Raw genomic sequence first — 18345 nt, forward strand, 5'->3', positions numbered from 1 at the left:
AGTTGGTTAAGCGACTACCTTCAGCTCAGGTCATGATCCCAGGGTCCTGGGATCGAGTCCCACATCAGGCTTCCCCTGCTCTGCGGGGAGCCTGCTTCTCCCTCTGCCTCTGCCTGCCATTCCCCCTGCTTGTGCTCTCTCTCTCTGTCAAATAAATAAATAAAATCTTAAAAAAAAAAAAAGTTTTACACTTGTATTTCTTTTGTTCTAGGCCAAAAAGACAGGTCAGGACTGAGAATGCAAGAGTCGAACACAGATACTTCATCCTCTTCCTCACCCCCAAATTAAACTGTTCCTCAGTCTGATTGGCAATTCCTTTAGAGCTGTCTGTTATTCGAGATCATTCTGGGAAGCAAGGATTACAAAACGTATTTGCATTAATCCAGAGAACAGTATTTCGGAGGAATCTGTGGATGACCTAAGATATTTGAAGTAATGAACTTTATGGGATATAGTCATAATTTTGCTTGATTTAACACTGTTACGTTATGGCTTGCTAGTAATGATTCTGGTTAAATTTTAAGTTTATGCAAGAATCAATCATTTGAGGCTTACACAGGACTTCAGTGAAAATCACCAATACCAGATGAAACATTAAATGATTGATCTGAAAACCTTTTTCGATCTTGGGTGCTTCTTCCAGCTCCTTTTCTCAAGGGCAGTTCGTGGGGGCCATTCCTGTCAAATCTCAAATCGAGAATGAAACAACAACCCCTCTGCTCTAACTCTTAACTACGGACAATTTTTTTTAACTTGCTTTGGGGTTTTATTGAGGAAATTAAACATGCTGGCTTTGGGTCGGGGACATTTCACGGCTCTCAAGTACAAGGTCCTTTCTAGTTGCCAAAAGGTACTAGTCATCACAAACGCCCGAGCTGGACAATTACCACCCCTGTCGTAAAGGCTTTCATTGCCCAGAGCAAAGAGCAGGGCGGAGGCAATTGTCCAGATAAGACAGATTAGAGTATCACTTTTTAAAAAGGAACTGCCTGAATAACCCCATTCCCATCTGGAAAACTTCCACCATACGTGTCGTGGCTAATAAAGCCGAAGAAAGCCCAGAAAGGCAGATACCACAGTATCTTACTCCCAGGGCAAGAAGACCATCAGTGTCCTTCCGTCCACAGTCGGACTGGTCCTGACGGTCTCCTGAAAGCTCTAGGTCAACCTTCTGTTTTCCTCTGGCACGCAGAAGGTGGTGGCGAACGGCCCACACAGTCTGTACCCTTTCCTGCCCAGTGGGGTCAGAGATGAAGAGGATGCGCCCTGCCTCTGATCGTTCCGCTGTGAGCACCCGCCCTCCCCAGGGAGGCTGGTGCTACTTCTGCTATTCTGCAGCCAGAGACGTGGTTACAGAATGTCTCGTGCGCAGTCCAATCTAAGTCCCGGGTCACGGGTCTGCCTCTGGTTTTGTAATTTCCCCTCAGTGATGCAATGTGCGTGAGCTCGACTCTCCCGAGGGGGAAGGGCCAAACCGCGGGTGTCTGGCAGTCACTCGGCCAGTATAGAGGCTGTGCTCTTCTGTTGTCATGTGGTAGAATAAACAGCCTTTTGAGTTGTGGAGCTTTGAGGAAGGGTCAAAGGCAGGGCACTCGGGAAGGCGGAGGCACTCCTGAGCAATTCCCTTGTGAAAGCACTGCTTCCTTGTCTGGACCCCCAGCCCCGCAACGGCAGAGCTGTGGAGGGCGGGGGGCTGGGAGGAGAAAGGGAGAGCTCTCCTTTTCCAGACACAGGACCAAACCCTGGAGCATCCCTAGCGAAGGACAGCTGCGGTGGGACCTATCACAATGAGGGACATCCACTCAAGGGCCGGCTCTACCTCACACTGCACTTCCTCACTGGTCATGGGTCTCACATCCCTGGGTAACGATCAGCGTATTCACGTTGGCGGTGTAGTGATGTCTGGAATGGAGAGAAGCCTAACTCTGAAAGGTTTTACAGAACGAAACAGTCAATTCTCACTCTAGATTGAGTGTGGACATTCTGCCCCCGGGCGGGGCTGTCTACCATACTGCCTGTCTAGCTGCTTCCTTCACTCTGTCCTCAAAAGTTTCGTGGGGGAAGAAAGGAAGGGGCACAAGTTCAAAATCGTGTCAGTTTTTGTCAAGTTTCCCAGAGTTCCATGCCACATACAAAACATTAATATTTTAAAACGTGGAAAATGATGTATCTCTGTAGGGTTATTCACGATTGCCTGACCTCGATTCCATATGCTCTGCCAGCGTCCACATGAAGACACCAACACAATTTAGAAAATGCACAGCATTCAGCTCTAAGTTACCCCATGATAGCGGGCAGCGATCCATCTGGCTTGGTGTCGTCCAGGGTTATTGAAATTGGAGCTTCCTCATCTTCAATGATCATACAGCCACAGTAATCTTAATAAAGAGAAAATCAATAGGAGATTGACGCTGACCTCATCAAAAATTTAGGAATTATATATATAGATATATAGAAATACACACACGCACACACACACACATACATACACACACATATAAAACTCTTTTGCTAAGAGGAAGGCAAATCTCAAATAGTCTTTGCCCCAACCCTAGACGATATCTCCTTATTAAGTACACACATTAACTACACAAGGATATCTGCTGACCCAGACACGTGGCAAACGACCCATCTCAATGACCTCTACATAAAGATCACGCAGGACCAGTGCTACGGCTCAAACCGTACCGAGGCCCCGGAGCCCTGGAGTACACGGGCAAAGAGAGGCTTGCGTCAGAGGGAATCACCCCTAGGAACCCACAGAAGAAGCTGGGGGAAGGAATCCTTTGAGGAGGAGCAGGTTTGCCAACAATAGCCACCAAATCCACCCAGGCCCTGCCTCAGCTAATTGCCACACATCCTGACAGCAGGTCTCACTGTCACCATTGTGACACAAGGAGACTGACGCTGAGAGGTGAACTGTCACAGCGAAGGTCACTCAGCTAGTAAGCAAGTGAAGCCCGGGACTGTGGGACTTCAACGCGGCACTCTTCCCACAGCACGCCCTTTGCGTCACTCTCTCATTTAGAGTAAGGGGCAGGACATATGCCAAGGACCAGGGCAATGGTGCCCCCGCCACTTGAGGGGATCTCTTCCTTCCCTTTCATTGACAGCAGGTGCTCTTGGGGTCATTCTATGTTGCACCAGGGGCTGTGAAGTGATAGACAGAATGAGATTTCTGATCCTTTCTCTGCCAATTTAAAAATATTTATCTTTGTCATCTTTTTTCTGTTCAGGGTCTATGAGAAGGTCCCTAAAGAGAGTGTGATCCCTTCACTTAACACAATTTAAATGTGAGTAAGTGCAGCCTACCCTTCTTCTTCCAAAACGCCTCCTTGTAATACATCATGCACTTAATGATAGCCCCCATCGGAAGACGCTGGATTAACTGATTTCTCTCTGACGGCAGCTCTGGTCGGAAATGGATCTTGGCAGTCAAGGTTGGCGGGATGGCACTAATTACGTATCTGCACTAAAAGACACAGACACAAAATACCACCTCAAACGTGTGAGTCTCGGTCTTTACAGAGGGGGAGAAACATCATGTTGATCATTTAGAATGACACGGAGCAGTAACCACATACAACAAAACAAGGCAGGTCAACTAAAAATGGTAATTTGGAAGACAGAGTTGGAGACACACCAGCATTAATTATACGACTGCTTGGATTATATTTGGTTAGAAGCTGCAGAAGACACGAGGCCTATTTAATATATGCTCCTTGGGACGAGGCTGAATTACCTCATAAAGTTCATGATTCAATGTCTCGATGATGATGTTGTCACCCGACTGGTCCACATAGGTGACAGGGCACCTCAGCTTCACTCTGTCCCCAAGGTGGTCCATTATCCGTTCACTCACTTGACCCGATCCACCCACAAATTTTCGTTCCTATAGGAGAAGGCAGGCAACGAGGACTATAAATATCAAACATCGGTCACGATAGCTCAGAAAGTAAAATACAGGTCAAAAGAAGCAATATGGGGGCACCTGGGTGGCTCAGATGGTTAAGCGTCTGCCTTTGGCTCAGGTCATGATCCCAGGGTCCTGGGATCGAGCCCCATATCGGGCTCCTGGCTCAGCAGGGAGTCTGCCTCTCCCTCTCCCTCTGCCTCTCCCCCTGCTCATGCTCTCTCTCTCTCTCTCTATCTCTGTGTCTCAAATGAATAAATAAAACCTTTAAAAAAAAAGAAGCAATGTGGAATTTCTAAGTATAAAGATACTTCAAAGATGCAACTGTCCTGTATTTGCTAAAGCTAAGGGTCAAATGGCCAATACCTCTTGGAGCCACGAGAACAACTTAGGGTGTTCCGGAGATCGCCTGAGGAGAGGAATTATTCACTTAGTGGAGAAAGACGCTACACCTTGCACTATGGGACAGACCCTGTCTGGAACAGAGATGACTTGAAGTACGATCATTTTACCAGTTCTAGAAGTTTTTGAAAATTAGTTGATCCGTAGTACTTCAGCTCCTCCCACAGAGCTGCACTAATTTTACCTACCTCTCCCCCACCCCCAAAAAAAGGAAGGACCCAAATTCCAAAAACCTAATTAGTTCAAAACGAAACATTCTTTAGCTGTGAACGCATCTCTAGGAACGAGAAAAGGAAAGGAGACCTTCTGGTTTCGGGCACGTTGGTTGAAATCATTTCAAAAATTCGTGTCTCAAATCCACTCACGGTTCCAGACATGGAAGCAGCTATTAAGATTGTGCACTGGGTGAGGGCAGAACCACAAACGGAGGTTACAGGCTGAGAAGGGACACTCCGTACCTGGCCCCCGTTGGTGACCGAGAATATCCGAGTGGTGCCTCCGCACTGCTTCACGTACCACAAAAACCACAGCGCAGACACCTCGTGGGGCTCAGAGGTCACGTTGATGTTCACAAAGAGCGATGCAAACTGCCTAGCGGTCCTGGTCACATAACAAAGGCGACAGTCAGGTGTGAATACATACATGCTTCACAGGACAGCACCTTTTTAAAACACAATTCAGTATGGTTCAAAAGCATCTGCACTGCTTTTAGGGGGGGAAAAAAAACAACAATCCTCACAGGCTCAACCTCTGAAGGAATGCACATTTTAACTTCTGGTGAAAAATAACCTTTTCCTTTGTTTTGAGGCAGTTATGGGTTCGCTCCAAATATATTAATTCTGGTACCGTCTAAAAGGGTCAAGATGCTGGTGAGGGATCATTAAGGATGCAGTTCTCGTTTCCTTGAACAATCGTCCTCTCTTCTCCACCTCCGCTGCTCCCACCCTGCTCCAGTCCACCCACATCCCTCACCTGGGTTACAGCGGTGGTGGCTCCTCCCGGTCATCCCTACCTGGCTTATGACTACAGCCCCTTTTGATCCTTTGCCACATTACAGCCAATAAAATCTTTTGACAATGCCAAACAAAACAAAACCAACAAAACCACTCTTCATAAAACCCTTCATGGCATCCACGGCAAAAGGGAAAAATCTGGAATGCAGCCACTCTATCTTCCACCATCAGCCTCTCAACCAGCTCTCCGACCTCTAATTACGTTGCTCTCCCGTGGCATCCTTAGAGTCCAGGCACACTGTCATATCACTGCAAAAACATGTCAATCTCCCTATCTTGGGGCCTTCAAGAGCTGTTTCCTGTTTTCTCTACATGGAAAATAATATCCCCAACACCATCCCCCTTCATATCTCCCAGGATTCACAGTGGCCCATTCCTGGAAGATACCACCCATCACACCATCCGTCCCCTGCGGTCTCCCCCATCCACAGTGGCTCATTCCTGGAAGATACCATTCCCCTAACAACATTCACTCTTTGCATCTCCCCTAAACCTTGCTGATCCCTGCCACGCCATTCCCCAACATCACTCCCCTGTACTGTCTACACTCATCCACTGCACCTCATTAATGGAAGCTACCTGTCATATCATTCACTCTTCCTGTCACTTCCCACAGTCACTGTAGCTCATTCCTGGATGGTACCATCCTCTCACACCATCCATTTTTCCTGTCTCCTCCATCCACTATGGCTCATTCCTGGAAGATACCATGCCTCCATATCATCCCTATTCCTGTCTCCTATCCACCCTCACTGTAGCTCATTGCCAGAAAATACCATCCCCGAGACCATGTATCCTTCCTGTAGTTCCCCCCCCCCTTACCACGTACCTGAGTCACTGTGGTTCCTTCCTGGAAGATACCATCCTGCAACAGGCCACCCACCCCTCCTATTCCCCAACATCTACTATGGATCATTCCTGGAAGATACCATCCCACCAAACCACATATCCTTACTGTCTCCCCACCATGCGCTGTGGTTCATTCCTGGAAGATACTATCCTCCCACACCGTCTACTCTTCCCCATCTATCCCCACCCATATAGCTCATTTGTGGAAGCAACCTTCCCAACACACCAACCACACCTCCTGTCTCCTCCCATTCTACTATGGCTCATTCCTGGAACATACCATCTTCCCACACCTTCCAACTTTCCTGCCTCCCCCATCCACAGTGGCTCATTCCTAGAAGATACCATCTCACCACACCATCCGCTCATCCTCTCCCTGCCACCCATTATTGTTTACTTCTGGAACATATCATCCCCACACACCATCCATCCTTCCTGTGTCTCCTACCCACTGAGGCTCATTTCTGGAAGATACTATGCTCCCACATGATCCACCCTTCCTGTCTCCCCCCACAGTCACTGTAGCTTATTCCTGGGTGATTTCATCTCCTCATCCTCTTCCTCTCTCCTCTCCATCCACCGCGGCTCATTCCTGGTAGATACCATTCTCCCATACCACCCAGTTTTCCCATCTTCCCCATTTACTGTGGCTCATTCCTGGAAGATAGCACTGCCCACCCCCCAAACACACACACACACACTCTTCCTGTCTACTTCCATGGATTATGGCTCATTCCTGGAAGGTAACATTCTCCACCACATCCATCTTTGCTGACTCCCCCCATCCATGTGGTTCATTCCTGGAAGATACCATCCACCCTCACTACCCACTCTTCCTATCTCCCCCCATCTATATGGCTCATTCCTAGAAGATACCAATCCAACCTTCATGTCTCCCCCTATAACCTATGGCTCATTCCTGGAAAATATCATCCCCTCAGCCACCATCAACCGCGTCCTGTCTCCACCCGCCCCCATACACTGTGGCTCATTCCTGGAAGATACCATCCTTTAACCTACTATCATCCTAGATGATAACTGTCACCACATCATCCAGTCTTCCGGTACCCCTCCCCCACCTCCATCACTACTATTCCTTCCTGGAAGATAAATTTCCCCTCCAGCCATCCACCCTTCCTCTCTCCCCCTACAGTGGTTCGTTCCTAGAAGATACCATCCCCTCACCCCTCAACTATTTCTACTCTTCCTATATCCCCCCATCAATTGGTACGTTCTTGGAAGATACTATCCACCACATCAACCGTCCTTTCAGTCTCCCCAGTCAACAGGCTCATTCCTGGAAGATATCATTCCCCCCAACAATATATAGCCTTCCTGTCTCTCCTATCCACTGAGGCTCATTCCTGGAAGATACCTTGCTTCCACATCATCTAGCCTTCCTGACTCCCCCCCCCCCACCCCATAGTCACTGTAGCTCATTCTTTGATGATACCATCTTTTCATACCATCTTCTCTTCCCTATCTCCCCCAATCCACTATGGCTCATTCTTGGAAGATACCACTCCCTCAACACCATCCACTCTTCCTGACTACCTCCATAGACAATGGCTCTTCCTGGAAGATGCCATCCCACCATCCATCCATCTTTACTGCTGTCTTCTTCCCCCTACCCACCATCCACCATGGCCTATTCCTGGAAGATACCACCCTCCCACACCATCCTCTCTTCCTCCCCCATCCACTGTGGCTCATTCCATCTGGTCACACCATCAACTCTTCCAGCCTACCCACTTCCACTAGCTCCTTCCTGGAAGATACCATCACCACACACAATCCTCCTTTCCTGCCCCCCCCACCCCCATCCATGTCACTCATTCCTAGAAGATTAAATCTACCCATACCATCCATCCTTCCTTTCTCCCCCCATCCATGTGGCTCATTCCTGGAAGTTACCATAGCCTCACACCATCCAGCTTTCCTATTTCCCCCATCCACTATGGTTCATTCTTGGGAGATACCATCCTCCCACACCATACTCTCTTTGTTTGTCCCCATCCATTTGGCTCCTTCCTGGAAGATACCATCACCTCACAAGATCCAGCTTTCCTATCTCCCACTCCCCCATCCAAGTGGCTTATTCCTGGAAGATACCATCCTCTCACACATTCCACTCTTCTTGTCTCCCCCATCAAATTGCTCATTCCTGGAAAATACCATTCCTACACACCATCCATTGTGCCTCATTCCTGGAACATACCATCCAGCTTTCCTGTCTCCCCCATCCACAGCGGCTCATTCCTGGAAGATATCATTCTCCCACATCATCAACCTCTCTTGTCTCCCTCCATGGATTAAGCTCACTCATGGAAGATACCATCCCACCAAACATCCATTTTTGTCTCCCCCAGTCCACCGTGTTTCATACCTAGAAGATAGCAACCCCTCACATATTTCATTCTTACTCTCTCCCCCATCAACTGGGTCATTCTTGGAAGATACCTTCCCCCGACACCATCCAGCCTTTTTATCTATCTACTGCATACACTGTGGCTCATTCATGGACGATACCATCTGCATACACCATCCAACTTTCATTTCTCCACCCTTCCACTGTGGCTCATTCCTTGAAGATACCATTCCCCCACACCGTTCACCCTTTCTGTCTCTCCCCATCTGCTATGGCTCACTCCTGGAACATGTCATCTCCATACTATCCATCCATCTGGTCTCCCCCCATCCACTGTGGCACATTCCTTCTAGATTTCATATTCCCACATCATCCTCCCTGTCTATCCCCAAATAATATGGCTCATTTCTGGAAGACACTTCCTTCCACACCATCCATCTTTTCCTCTCTCTCTCCCTCATCCACTTTGTGGCATTCCTGGAAGATACCTTGTCCCCCACACCATCCACCCTTTCCTATCTCCTCCCATCCTCTGTGACTCATTTTTAGTTGGTGCACTAAGTCTTTGGTTTATGTTTAAAGATGGCTGCATCCGGGAATCTCTTCCTTACCCTTAGGTCAAGATCCCTGTTACAGTCACTCTAGTAGCATTATGGAATTATGTGCATAATGTCAGTCTCTCCTGCTAGAAGAATACTAACTCCACGAGTTTAGGGGCCATGCCTAACACATTCACCACAATTCCTCACCGGTGGCTACAGTGCCTTCACATAGCAGCCCCAGAAAGCTGACTAAACAACCTGTAAGTAACTCAACTCATTACACAGGTTCTCATCGAAAATATTATAAAATTTATATTTTTCATTAATATAGACTAGCTTGCTTTTGGTTCCATGTTTTTCTACATCTGTACGGAATTACTTTAATATCTTTCCAAATTGCTTCTGTAGCTGACTGCTATATAATTTGAATACACAATTACTTATTTTATTGCACATCACAGAGCCCTTTCATTAAAAACATTCTACTTCATTCACCTCCTCTTTGTTTTTATGTTTTAGATTCATTTTATGTTCAAACTCACTCTGAAGTGTTTAAAGTTCCTTCAAAGTTGCCACTGACTGAAAGATCATTAGGTTTCCTCTTAACTTTTTTCCTACAACTTATTAAGAAAAGCACTGCAGGGGTGCCTGGCTGGCTCAGTCGGTGGAGTGCGCGACTCTTGATCCTGGGGTTGTGAGTTCAAGCCCATGTTGGGTGTAGAGATTACTTAAAAAATAAAAATCTTAAAAAAAAAAGAAAGAAAAATACTACAGTTCAAGATAGGACAGAAAGGATCCAAAGGAAAGATGAAAAATAAATTTTAAATAGTCAAGATTACTTTGTCCAGCAGATTTTATCGATGAGATCTTTCATGGTCATCTTGTCCCATTCCTCAGCATGTGGGGCCTCCCATGGTGCGTCCGCTGGAATCTGCGGAGGAAGAAGGGCCCACATTCAGGTATGATGGTTACTGCCCACTGCCCTGCCAACAGGCCTTCAGGAGAACCTCTGAATACCAGTCTCTGGGTCTGTGTTGGAATGTGTGATTGGCATAGAATTCTAATATAGATAGTGGTGGGGCTGGGATGCATAGGTCTCTGCATTCTATGCCTTAAAGCTGTTGCCATAATAATGATGATGATGACGATGATGCAAAAAGGGGGGGAATTACATATAAATGTATATATAAATTAATATTAATTATGATGATGATCCTTATTATTGAAAGCCAACGCCCATTTTAAGTCCCCAATTTAAGTGTGAGAGAGTGATCTTATGGAGCCTGGGCCTAGGTAAAAAACCTTGGGGGGGATAAATCCCTCTTTCCTTTACTATCTAAAGTGGCATCACACATGGGTAAGGCAACTATGAGTAGGATACCTGGCGAAAATATGTCACACAAATTCTCAGTGCCATAGAGTTGAAAACCCACAGACATTACAATCAGAGAGATGTGGGTTTGACTCCTGGTTCCCTTGCTGTGTGGTGTTGGGGAAATTACCATAACCCCTCGGGCACTCATTTTCCTTGCAAGTGGAAATACTACCAACTTGGCAGAGTAGTTGGGTGTATTGGAAATGATAGGTATGAATGTCCAGAGCAATGTCCTCTGCACTATTGGAAGGATATTAAACGGTTGCTATTGTTACGTTAGTAACAGGTCATGTGTAAGCTGAACACACACTTTACCTCCTTCCCCATGGTATCCATTGTCCGCCACAAATTGTTGTAATCCAAATAGGCAATGGGATTCCATACCGGCGGAAAGGCCCCCCGAAATGGGTAAGTTCTCCCCTACAACATAAAAGCAAAGGATAATACCTTAAATTAGGATGGCATTCTAAAAAACAAAACCCAGCCAACATAAGAGCCATTTGCAAACTAAGAGTATCCTCTCCTGTTGCAAAAGCATCACCTTTGATGGGAAGTAAATACATTTTACCTATACAGGCCCCAAATTTCAATTAGATTAGCAAAATTCCCCTGGTGTCGTGCTCCCTGTTTTTAATCTACTGGAAATAATAGCTGTGAACTTACTCCTACTTATATAGAGAAGATAAATAAAGGTAGCTCGTCCTAATATCTAATGCTGATGCCACAATATTCTCAACCCTTGAGCTCCTAGCTAATCTCTTTGGAGGGATGCTCCCACTCAGATGAGAGCAGGATGATGACATGGAAGACTGTCCTTGGACCACACAGAAGACTGGAACAACAGAGCAGAATATCTCAGACTGAGTTTTAGGGTTCACACAGGCTAAATAAAGACTGGTTAGACTACCGACCATGCCTGAAGTCAAGAATCAAAATATGAGAAACAGAATAATGGGCCTTTGACATTTTTTTGGTTGCCCAGCATCCATGTTCCTTTCCCAATATTATCCTGGTTCCTTTTTGGGAAACTGCCTCTCCTCCTCTGTGGATAGATGTGTAGGGAGGATGGTCCTGGGTATCATGTCCCATTATAGCAGGCAATGGGCTAGATCCTTTCTCCACCCCCTCTGGCTTCTGGCGCAGCCAGGCTGTGAGGCTGTCAGCTAAGCTTGGCCAATGACACACACTCTCTGACCCTGGAATGAGTCACCCAACAACAGAGGAAAGCTAACTCTGGGTTCTCCTTCCCCATGGCTCCTAACTTGCTAGAGCTCCCCTGATCTCTGCCTATTCTTAAATGTGGCCCTCCAGCCTCCCGTTGATTCTGTGGGCCCTTTGATATCCTTTCACTAAATCCCCTCTTGTTAGCCGGAGTTGGCTTTCTATTGCTTGGTAAAGAGACCTCTAACATAAAGACAGCTAATTATTTGCCACCATTGACTTCATTCCCATTGTGTGACAAGTCCTGCGCTATGAAAACACCGGGGTGAGGTAAGAGTGAATCCTTGGAAAGAGAGACCAGGTCTAGGTATTTTCTAAGGTTTTTAGTTCCCTTAAAAATAAAATATTCATAAGATGAAAATATCGTCTACTAATTCAATTTTGCATGAGATTATTTTTTATCAAATAAAAACATACTCTCAGTATTTGCATTAAGCTTACTGTGTGTACTGCACAGTATTAAGCACTGTGTCGAATTAAAAAAGTGGGGGAGGGGAGCTAAAGCAAAACTCCTGACCATCGGGGCGCCTGGGTGGCTCAGTCGTTAGGCGTCTGCCTTCGGCTCAGGTCATGATCCCAGGGTCCTGGGATCAAGCCCCGCATGGGGCTCCCTGCTCAGTGGGAAGCCTGCTTCTCCCTCTCCCACTCCCCCTGCTTGTGTTCCCTCTCTGGCTGTCTTTCTCTCTGTCAAATAAATAAAATCTTAAAAACAACAACAACAACAAAAAACTCCTGACCATCAAGACAGGGACACAAGACCTAACAGCATTTGCATTCATGTGCACACACCTGCACACGCATGCGTGCACACACGCACTCTTCAACTGAGTAACGATATACAGCAGCCATTAAGTGACAAGTAATTTTGCCTGCCACAGGAGCAAATTCAAATAACCTTGGCAGATTATGTGATCTGATTTCTTATCTGAAAAATGCCATGTTGTAATGCTGCAATACGACTCTCCGAGACGCCAAACCTTTATCATCACCACCACCACTATTACCACCATTATTACTAACATTTATTGAGATCTCTCTCCATGCCTGGCCCTGGCTAAGCTCTTCATATGTATTATCTCGCTCCAACCCTGTGGAGGCAAGCACAATTAATATTTCCATCTTATAAATGAGGAAACTAAAGCCCAGGGATATTAGCTGGAAAATAGTAGGACGGAAATTTCCTGTTCCCAAAGCCTTTGTTCATAAACATTAAGCTTTCTGGCCTTCCTATAGGGTTGATAGAATGTGGAGATAGGTTTGTCCTAGAGACATCTTAACCTTCCCAACTGGATGAAGGAGAGTTTGGAAAGGTGAAACTAGAAATCTTCCACACCATATTTTATGTTTCTAAGGAGTAAAAATGGAGATGAAGAAGCTCTGTTTGAGGAAACAGCATCAACCCTGGGAAATGAGGAAGCACGTCTGGAGAAAAATGGGCAGACATTTTACCCAGAATGCTATGCTAGCTACAGAGAGGAGGCCGACGGGTTAACAGCTCATGGGCAGCCTTCAGAACAGCGGGTTCTCATCACAGTTCTTCCCTTAATTGAAATCAGGGAAAATCTACATTTTCCTCTGTAAGATGTATTTATACTCAAGGAATAGTATCATACAAAACTGACCTTTGCTTTGAAAAGAAATATTTTTTTTTTAATAAAAACAAACATGCTCAATCATCTGGGGACATTAAGAAAAGTATCATAAATATAATTCAACAAAATGTGTCCCACATTCCTAATAAAGTTCTTCTCAGGATGATGCCCACCAGAGTCTCATTTCACACATGGCCTAAAGACCCCATGATCTGAGCCTTGAAAAACAAAGAGGTGGCAAAAGAAGTAAAGAATCCAAGGAGAGAGAAGAGTCCAGCCCGGCAGTCTTTTTAGAAACAGGAGCCATGGGAATTCTAAAAGAAGATCATAAAGGCTGACTATAACATTAATTTTTATACTGTTGACAGAGGCACCAAGTTGATAAAGGGATTTCATTAATCAGTTTCACTCTTCATGTCTGGCTTCTCTGCTTTTATTCCATAGAACCTAAATCTGGGGCCCCTGGGTGGCGCAGTCGGTTAAGCGTCTGACTCTTGGTTTCGGCTCAGGTCGTGATCTCAGTGTTGTGGGATTGAATCCCTGTGTCGTGGGATTGAATCCCTGTGTCGCACTCCGCTCTGCTTGAGATTCTCTCTCTCCCTCTCCCTCTGCCCCTCCCACTCTCCCACTCATGCTCTCTCTCTCTCTCTAAAATGAATAAAATCTTTTTTAAAAAAAGATTTTATTTATTTATTTGACAGAGAAAGACACAGCGAGAGAGGGAATACAAGCAGGGGGAATGGGAGATGGAGAAGAAGGCTTCCCGCTGAGCAGGGAGCCCGATGCGGGGCTCGATACCAGGACCCTGGGATCATGACCTGAGCCGAAGGCAGACGCTTAACAACTGAGCCACCCAGGCACCCCTGAATAAATAAATCTTAAAAAAAAGAAAAGAAAACCTAAGTCTGCTAAAGAAATGCATATATGTGGGAACAGGCACCTACATGTCACCTCTTCCTTTCTCAGAAGCCCCTAGAAGGCTTATTTCCTCCATGGCGTGCTTCTAAACTAGACAACTCAAGACAACTTTTTGCGTGTGTGAATCCCTAAAGCAGTGCGGTGGCAGGGCCTGGAGCTGTCGCCTGATGGAGTGAGAACAGCCTGCCAAATGGACCTTCTTAAGCTTGTAAATGTGATTGTACAGTTTTCTCACAAAGGCGTCAGTACTTTCTCAATCTCTCCAAATGGCTACTGCTCTTGGAAAATAAAAGGAAAAAAATCTTGAGTAAAGGTCAAGTTCATTTTGTACCTATACTCTGGAGCCTTCCAACCCTTCCAAAATGGCCTTTAATCTCTAAAGCACAATGTCTCTGAGTTGAAGTCCAGTAAAACATAATGTCCCTGGAACTGTGCCCCAAATACTTAAATCCCTTTGAGAAACCACATCCTCAATGTACCGATGTTCCTAATAACAAGAGACTATTGCCAGGAGGTGACAGTTTACGGCTCCCACATCATTCTTTATTGTTGGTCCTATAAAATAAACCAAGTTTAGAGTAAGCGAGTAACATTTACTGATTGGCGTGTTGGAGAGTGTTGGCTCTCTGTACTTTTAGTTTTAGTTAAACAAAAGGAAGTGGGTGTTATTAAAGAGCATCACAGGCCCCTGAGGAAAGCTGCCAAATATTTTTTTAATCATCTTGAAAATAAACAGATATGTTCTAGACTGGTTTAGGAACAAGTCTGCCCAACTCATATGAATTCCTTGGCATCCTTCTTGTCCCACTGTTTTGACAAGCCTATAAGAGAAATCTTTTAGTGGTTTCTTTTCTACAGTACTTAATAATGCTTTAACTGCAGAAATCATCTAAAAAGACACCCATTAAATAGGACGGCAGGACTGTGTTGTATTCATAGTTAAAAAAAAATCATTTTCTTCCTCTTTCCAAATGCAGATTAGCCAAGCTCTCTTCAAACCTACAGCATCCTACTCTACCGAAAACAAGCCATCCTAACATGGAAACATCCATGCCATCGTACTGCGTGGCTTATTCCAAGTCTCCAACTAGTATCCATACTTCTTTGCAAAACCCTCCCTCCGTCCATCCACTGCTTCCCCAGGGTCTGATCCTCAGCCTTTCCCCAGCCACCCACCCATTTCCCTGGGGAGCTCAGCCAACATCTGGATTTATTCTCTTTGCCCAGTGTTATGGTTTGCATTTCTCATGCCTCCGCTCCCTCTATATTGAAGAGAACTTCCAAATGGTAATGTACAACTTCTCGTACAACTCTCAAGGGCTGGCAGCACATTCCTGGGTGTTTGCTCATGACCTTCATCTTATTCTCAGTCCCTCTCTCAGGACGTGGACGGCTATGAGCCAATGCAGCGGCACGTGAGCTGTGCAGTCCCATCTCGGGGAACAAGACGACCAATACGCTCAGGTACAAATGACGCATCAAGAATGAAAGGTTTCGGGCGCCTGGGTGGCTCAGTTGGTTAAGCGACTGCCTTCGGCTCAGGTCATGATCCTGGAGTCCCTGGATCGAGTCCCGCATCGGGCTCCCTGCTCGGCAGGGAGTCTGCTTCTCCTTCTGACCCTCCTCCCTCTCATGCTCTCTGTCTCTCATTCTCTCTCTCTCAAATAAATAAATAAAATCTTTAAAAAAAAAAAAAGAATGAAAGGTTTCAAATGAATAGTTATGCCGCCTTTCCCAAGGGACTCTAGTTCTATACAGAAATTACAAACAAAGCAATTAAAATAGCAACAATATGAGCTCTTCTGGAGGCTCTTGGGTAAGTAAAGATAATCGACAGCGCTTTTTCCTCTTTCACAAATGCCATTAACTCTGGAGAAACAGGCAGTTAGAAAAAAAGATGAAAATGTTACACTGTGAGGATGAGTGGCTGCTTTTCCAGAACAGCTTTTTTAAGACATAATTCACATACTCGAGGGGCGCCAGGGTGGCTCGGGTCATGATCCCGGGGTCCTGGGATCGAGTCCCGCGTCAGGCTCCCTGCTCAGCGGGGAGTCTGCTTCTCCCTCCCCCTCTGCCCCCCTCAGCTTGTGCTTGCTCTCTCTATCTCAAATAAATGAATAAAATCTTTAAAAAAAAATTCACATACTCGATAATCCACCCATTTAAAGTGTATCATTCAATGGGTGTTTGTATATTCACAGAGTTGTGCATCCATCACCACATCTAATTTTAGAACATTTTTGTCACCCGAAGAAGGAACCCTTAGTCATTAACAGTCACTCTCCATCCTCCCCCACCCCATTTTGAAGAACAGCCCAACTATTTGGCAAAGCAGCTGCACCCTTTTACGTTCTGACCAGTGACGCTCCATTTCTTCACCAACGCTTGTTACCGACATTTTGATTCTAGCCAGCCTGGGGGGGCAAAGTGGTATCTCACTGTAGTTTTGACTCGCATTTCCCTAATGACTGATGATGGCCAAAATCAGGCTCTGTCACTATCTCTCTCTCTCTCTCTCTCAGATAAATAAATAACTAACCTATTTAAAAAAAAAAACATTTATTTGCTTTATTCTTGTTCCTTACATCTTTGATATTATTATGCCTGGATTTCATGTCTAATTTCTCTTGGTTTTCATTGCTCCTAATTAAAATCTTGTGATCATCATAAGTGAGATGCATCACAGCGTAATAAATTTGGGCAGCTTTTGATGACTTTAGCAGGTTCACTACGTCTTTGAAGATATTCAGAGGTCCACATTATGTATATATTAGGTTTTTAACATATATGTGGGTATATACGTGTGTACATGTATAATTTGTTTAATCCCAGCTGGTGCCTTGGCAGAGACAGAAGTAGAGTTCATGACTCCATGCTCTTGGTTTAGACTCCCCTGTCCCCCGCTCCCCGCGCCTCAGTCTCCATGTCAGGAAGATGGGACCTGCAGTGCCCCTGAGCTGGATCCTCCACTGGGAGCCAATTAGGATGTGCTATGTCTGGAGGTTGTTGGCATGAGTAAATACAGCTCTGCGAGAAACATGGTCCCAAAGATCCTACCTAGCAGCGGAAGCTGGAAATGACTTCTGCTTCCTCTGGCAGACTAAAGCACTTTGTTTGTTGCCCATGGCACCTCACTATTTTCTACGCTATTAAACTGATTTATGTAAGAACTTTCCCGACTAGTTTCAACACACCAGAGAAGGGCTGTGCCTCACACACGTTTATATCTCCTACACTGCCTTGTATAGACCAGGGTTCTGAGAAATGCTCATTACATGGAGGAATAAAAGGGGTAAATACAGGGGCGCCTGGGTGGCTCCGTCGATTGTCTGCCTGTGGCTCAGGTCATGATCTCAGGGTCCTGGGATCAAGCCCCAGGTCGGGCTCCCTGCTCAACAGGGAGTCTGCTTCTCCCTCTCCCCCTGCTTGTGCTCTGTCTCACTCTTTCTCTCTCTCAAATAGATAAATAAAATCTTTAAGAAAGGGGAGGGAATACAATTCTTGCATGTATAGATATCACATCTAGCTCCTCCAGGCTCCAGAAGGAGTCCAGCCTCTTTCTACACAAATGACTCCCTCTTTTCCCACCTCAGACAAGGTCTTCTAATCAATGCCAATTTAGCACTGATTTTTAATGATCAACTCCACATACACACCTTTTCTAAAATAGCCATAATCAATACTACCATCAGATTTACTAGAACTCCCTATTTGTAGGTATTGAAGGGAAGAGAAAAAGATGAAGATCTCTAAAACCATTTCCTATGTGAGCATTTCTCACTCTGCTCCTTATGGATGCTATATAAAAATGGGTTCTGTGGCCATGAATTTGGGAAATCCTGGCTTATAGTTAAACAGCTTTTCTTTTTAATTTTTTTTTAAAAAATTTTCTGCCTATCCTCATAGGACCCCTAATTTGCTAACAGACATCTTGGCACTCAACGATAGGGATAGGACACGGAGCATCTCCACAATGTATCTGACCAAGAAACTCCCTCTTGCAAAGCACTGTTGGGATTAATGTTGCTTAGAAAATATTCCCTTAGGCATTCTCTCTTCCTCTTCTGGCTGGCACTCGCAGGGGCCCGAGGGAGCATGGGAGAACAGGGGCTAGAAAGCAGAGCCCTGATAACCAGAGGATTTATTTTCCAA

At 45.5% G+C, this 18345-nt stretch overlaps 1 protein-coding gene across 1 annotated transcript in view; it reads right to left on the reverse strand.

Moving 5' to 3' along the window:
• The window catches only part of LOC118533894 (amine oxidase [flavin-containing] A), a 69956-nt gene that overhangs the window by 12160 nt on the left and 39451 nt on the right, over positions 1–18345 (reverse strand). The window contains exons 4-9 of the mRNA XM_078065072.1: positions 10778–10882; positions 9927–10018; positions 4774–4915; positions 3743–3892; positions 3313–3472; positions 2282–2378 (exon numbers count right to left, since the gene is read on the reverse strand). Coding sequence (XP_077921198.1) covers positions 2282–2378; positions 3313–3472; positions 3743–3892; positions 4774–4915; positions 9927–10018; positions 10778–10882 — 746 coding nt within the window. The remainder of the gene's footprint in view (positions 1–2281; positions 2379–3312; positions 3473–3742; positions 3893–4773; positions 4916–9926; positions 10019–10777; positions 10883–18345) is intronic.

This window comes from Halichoerus grypus, chromosome X, assembly GCF_964656455.1.
Source record: "Halichoerus grypus chromosome X, mHalGry1.hap1.1, whole genome shotgun sequence".
Taxonomy (NCBI): domain Eukaryota; kingdom Metazoa; phylum Chordata; class Mammalia; order Carnivora; family Phocidae; genus Halichoerus; species Halichoerus grypus.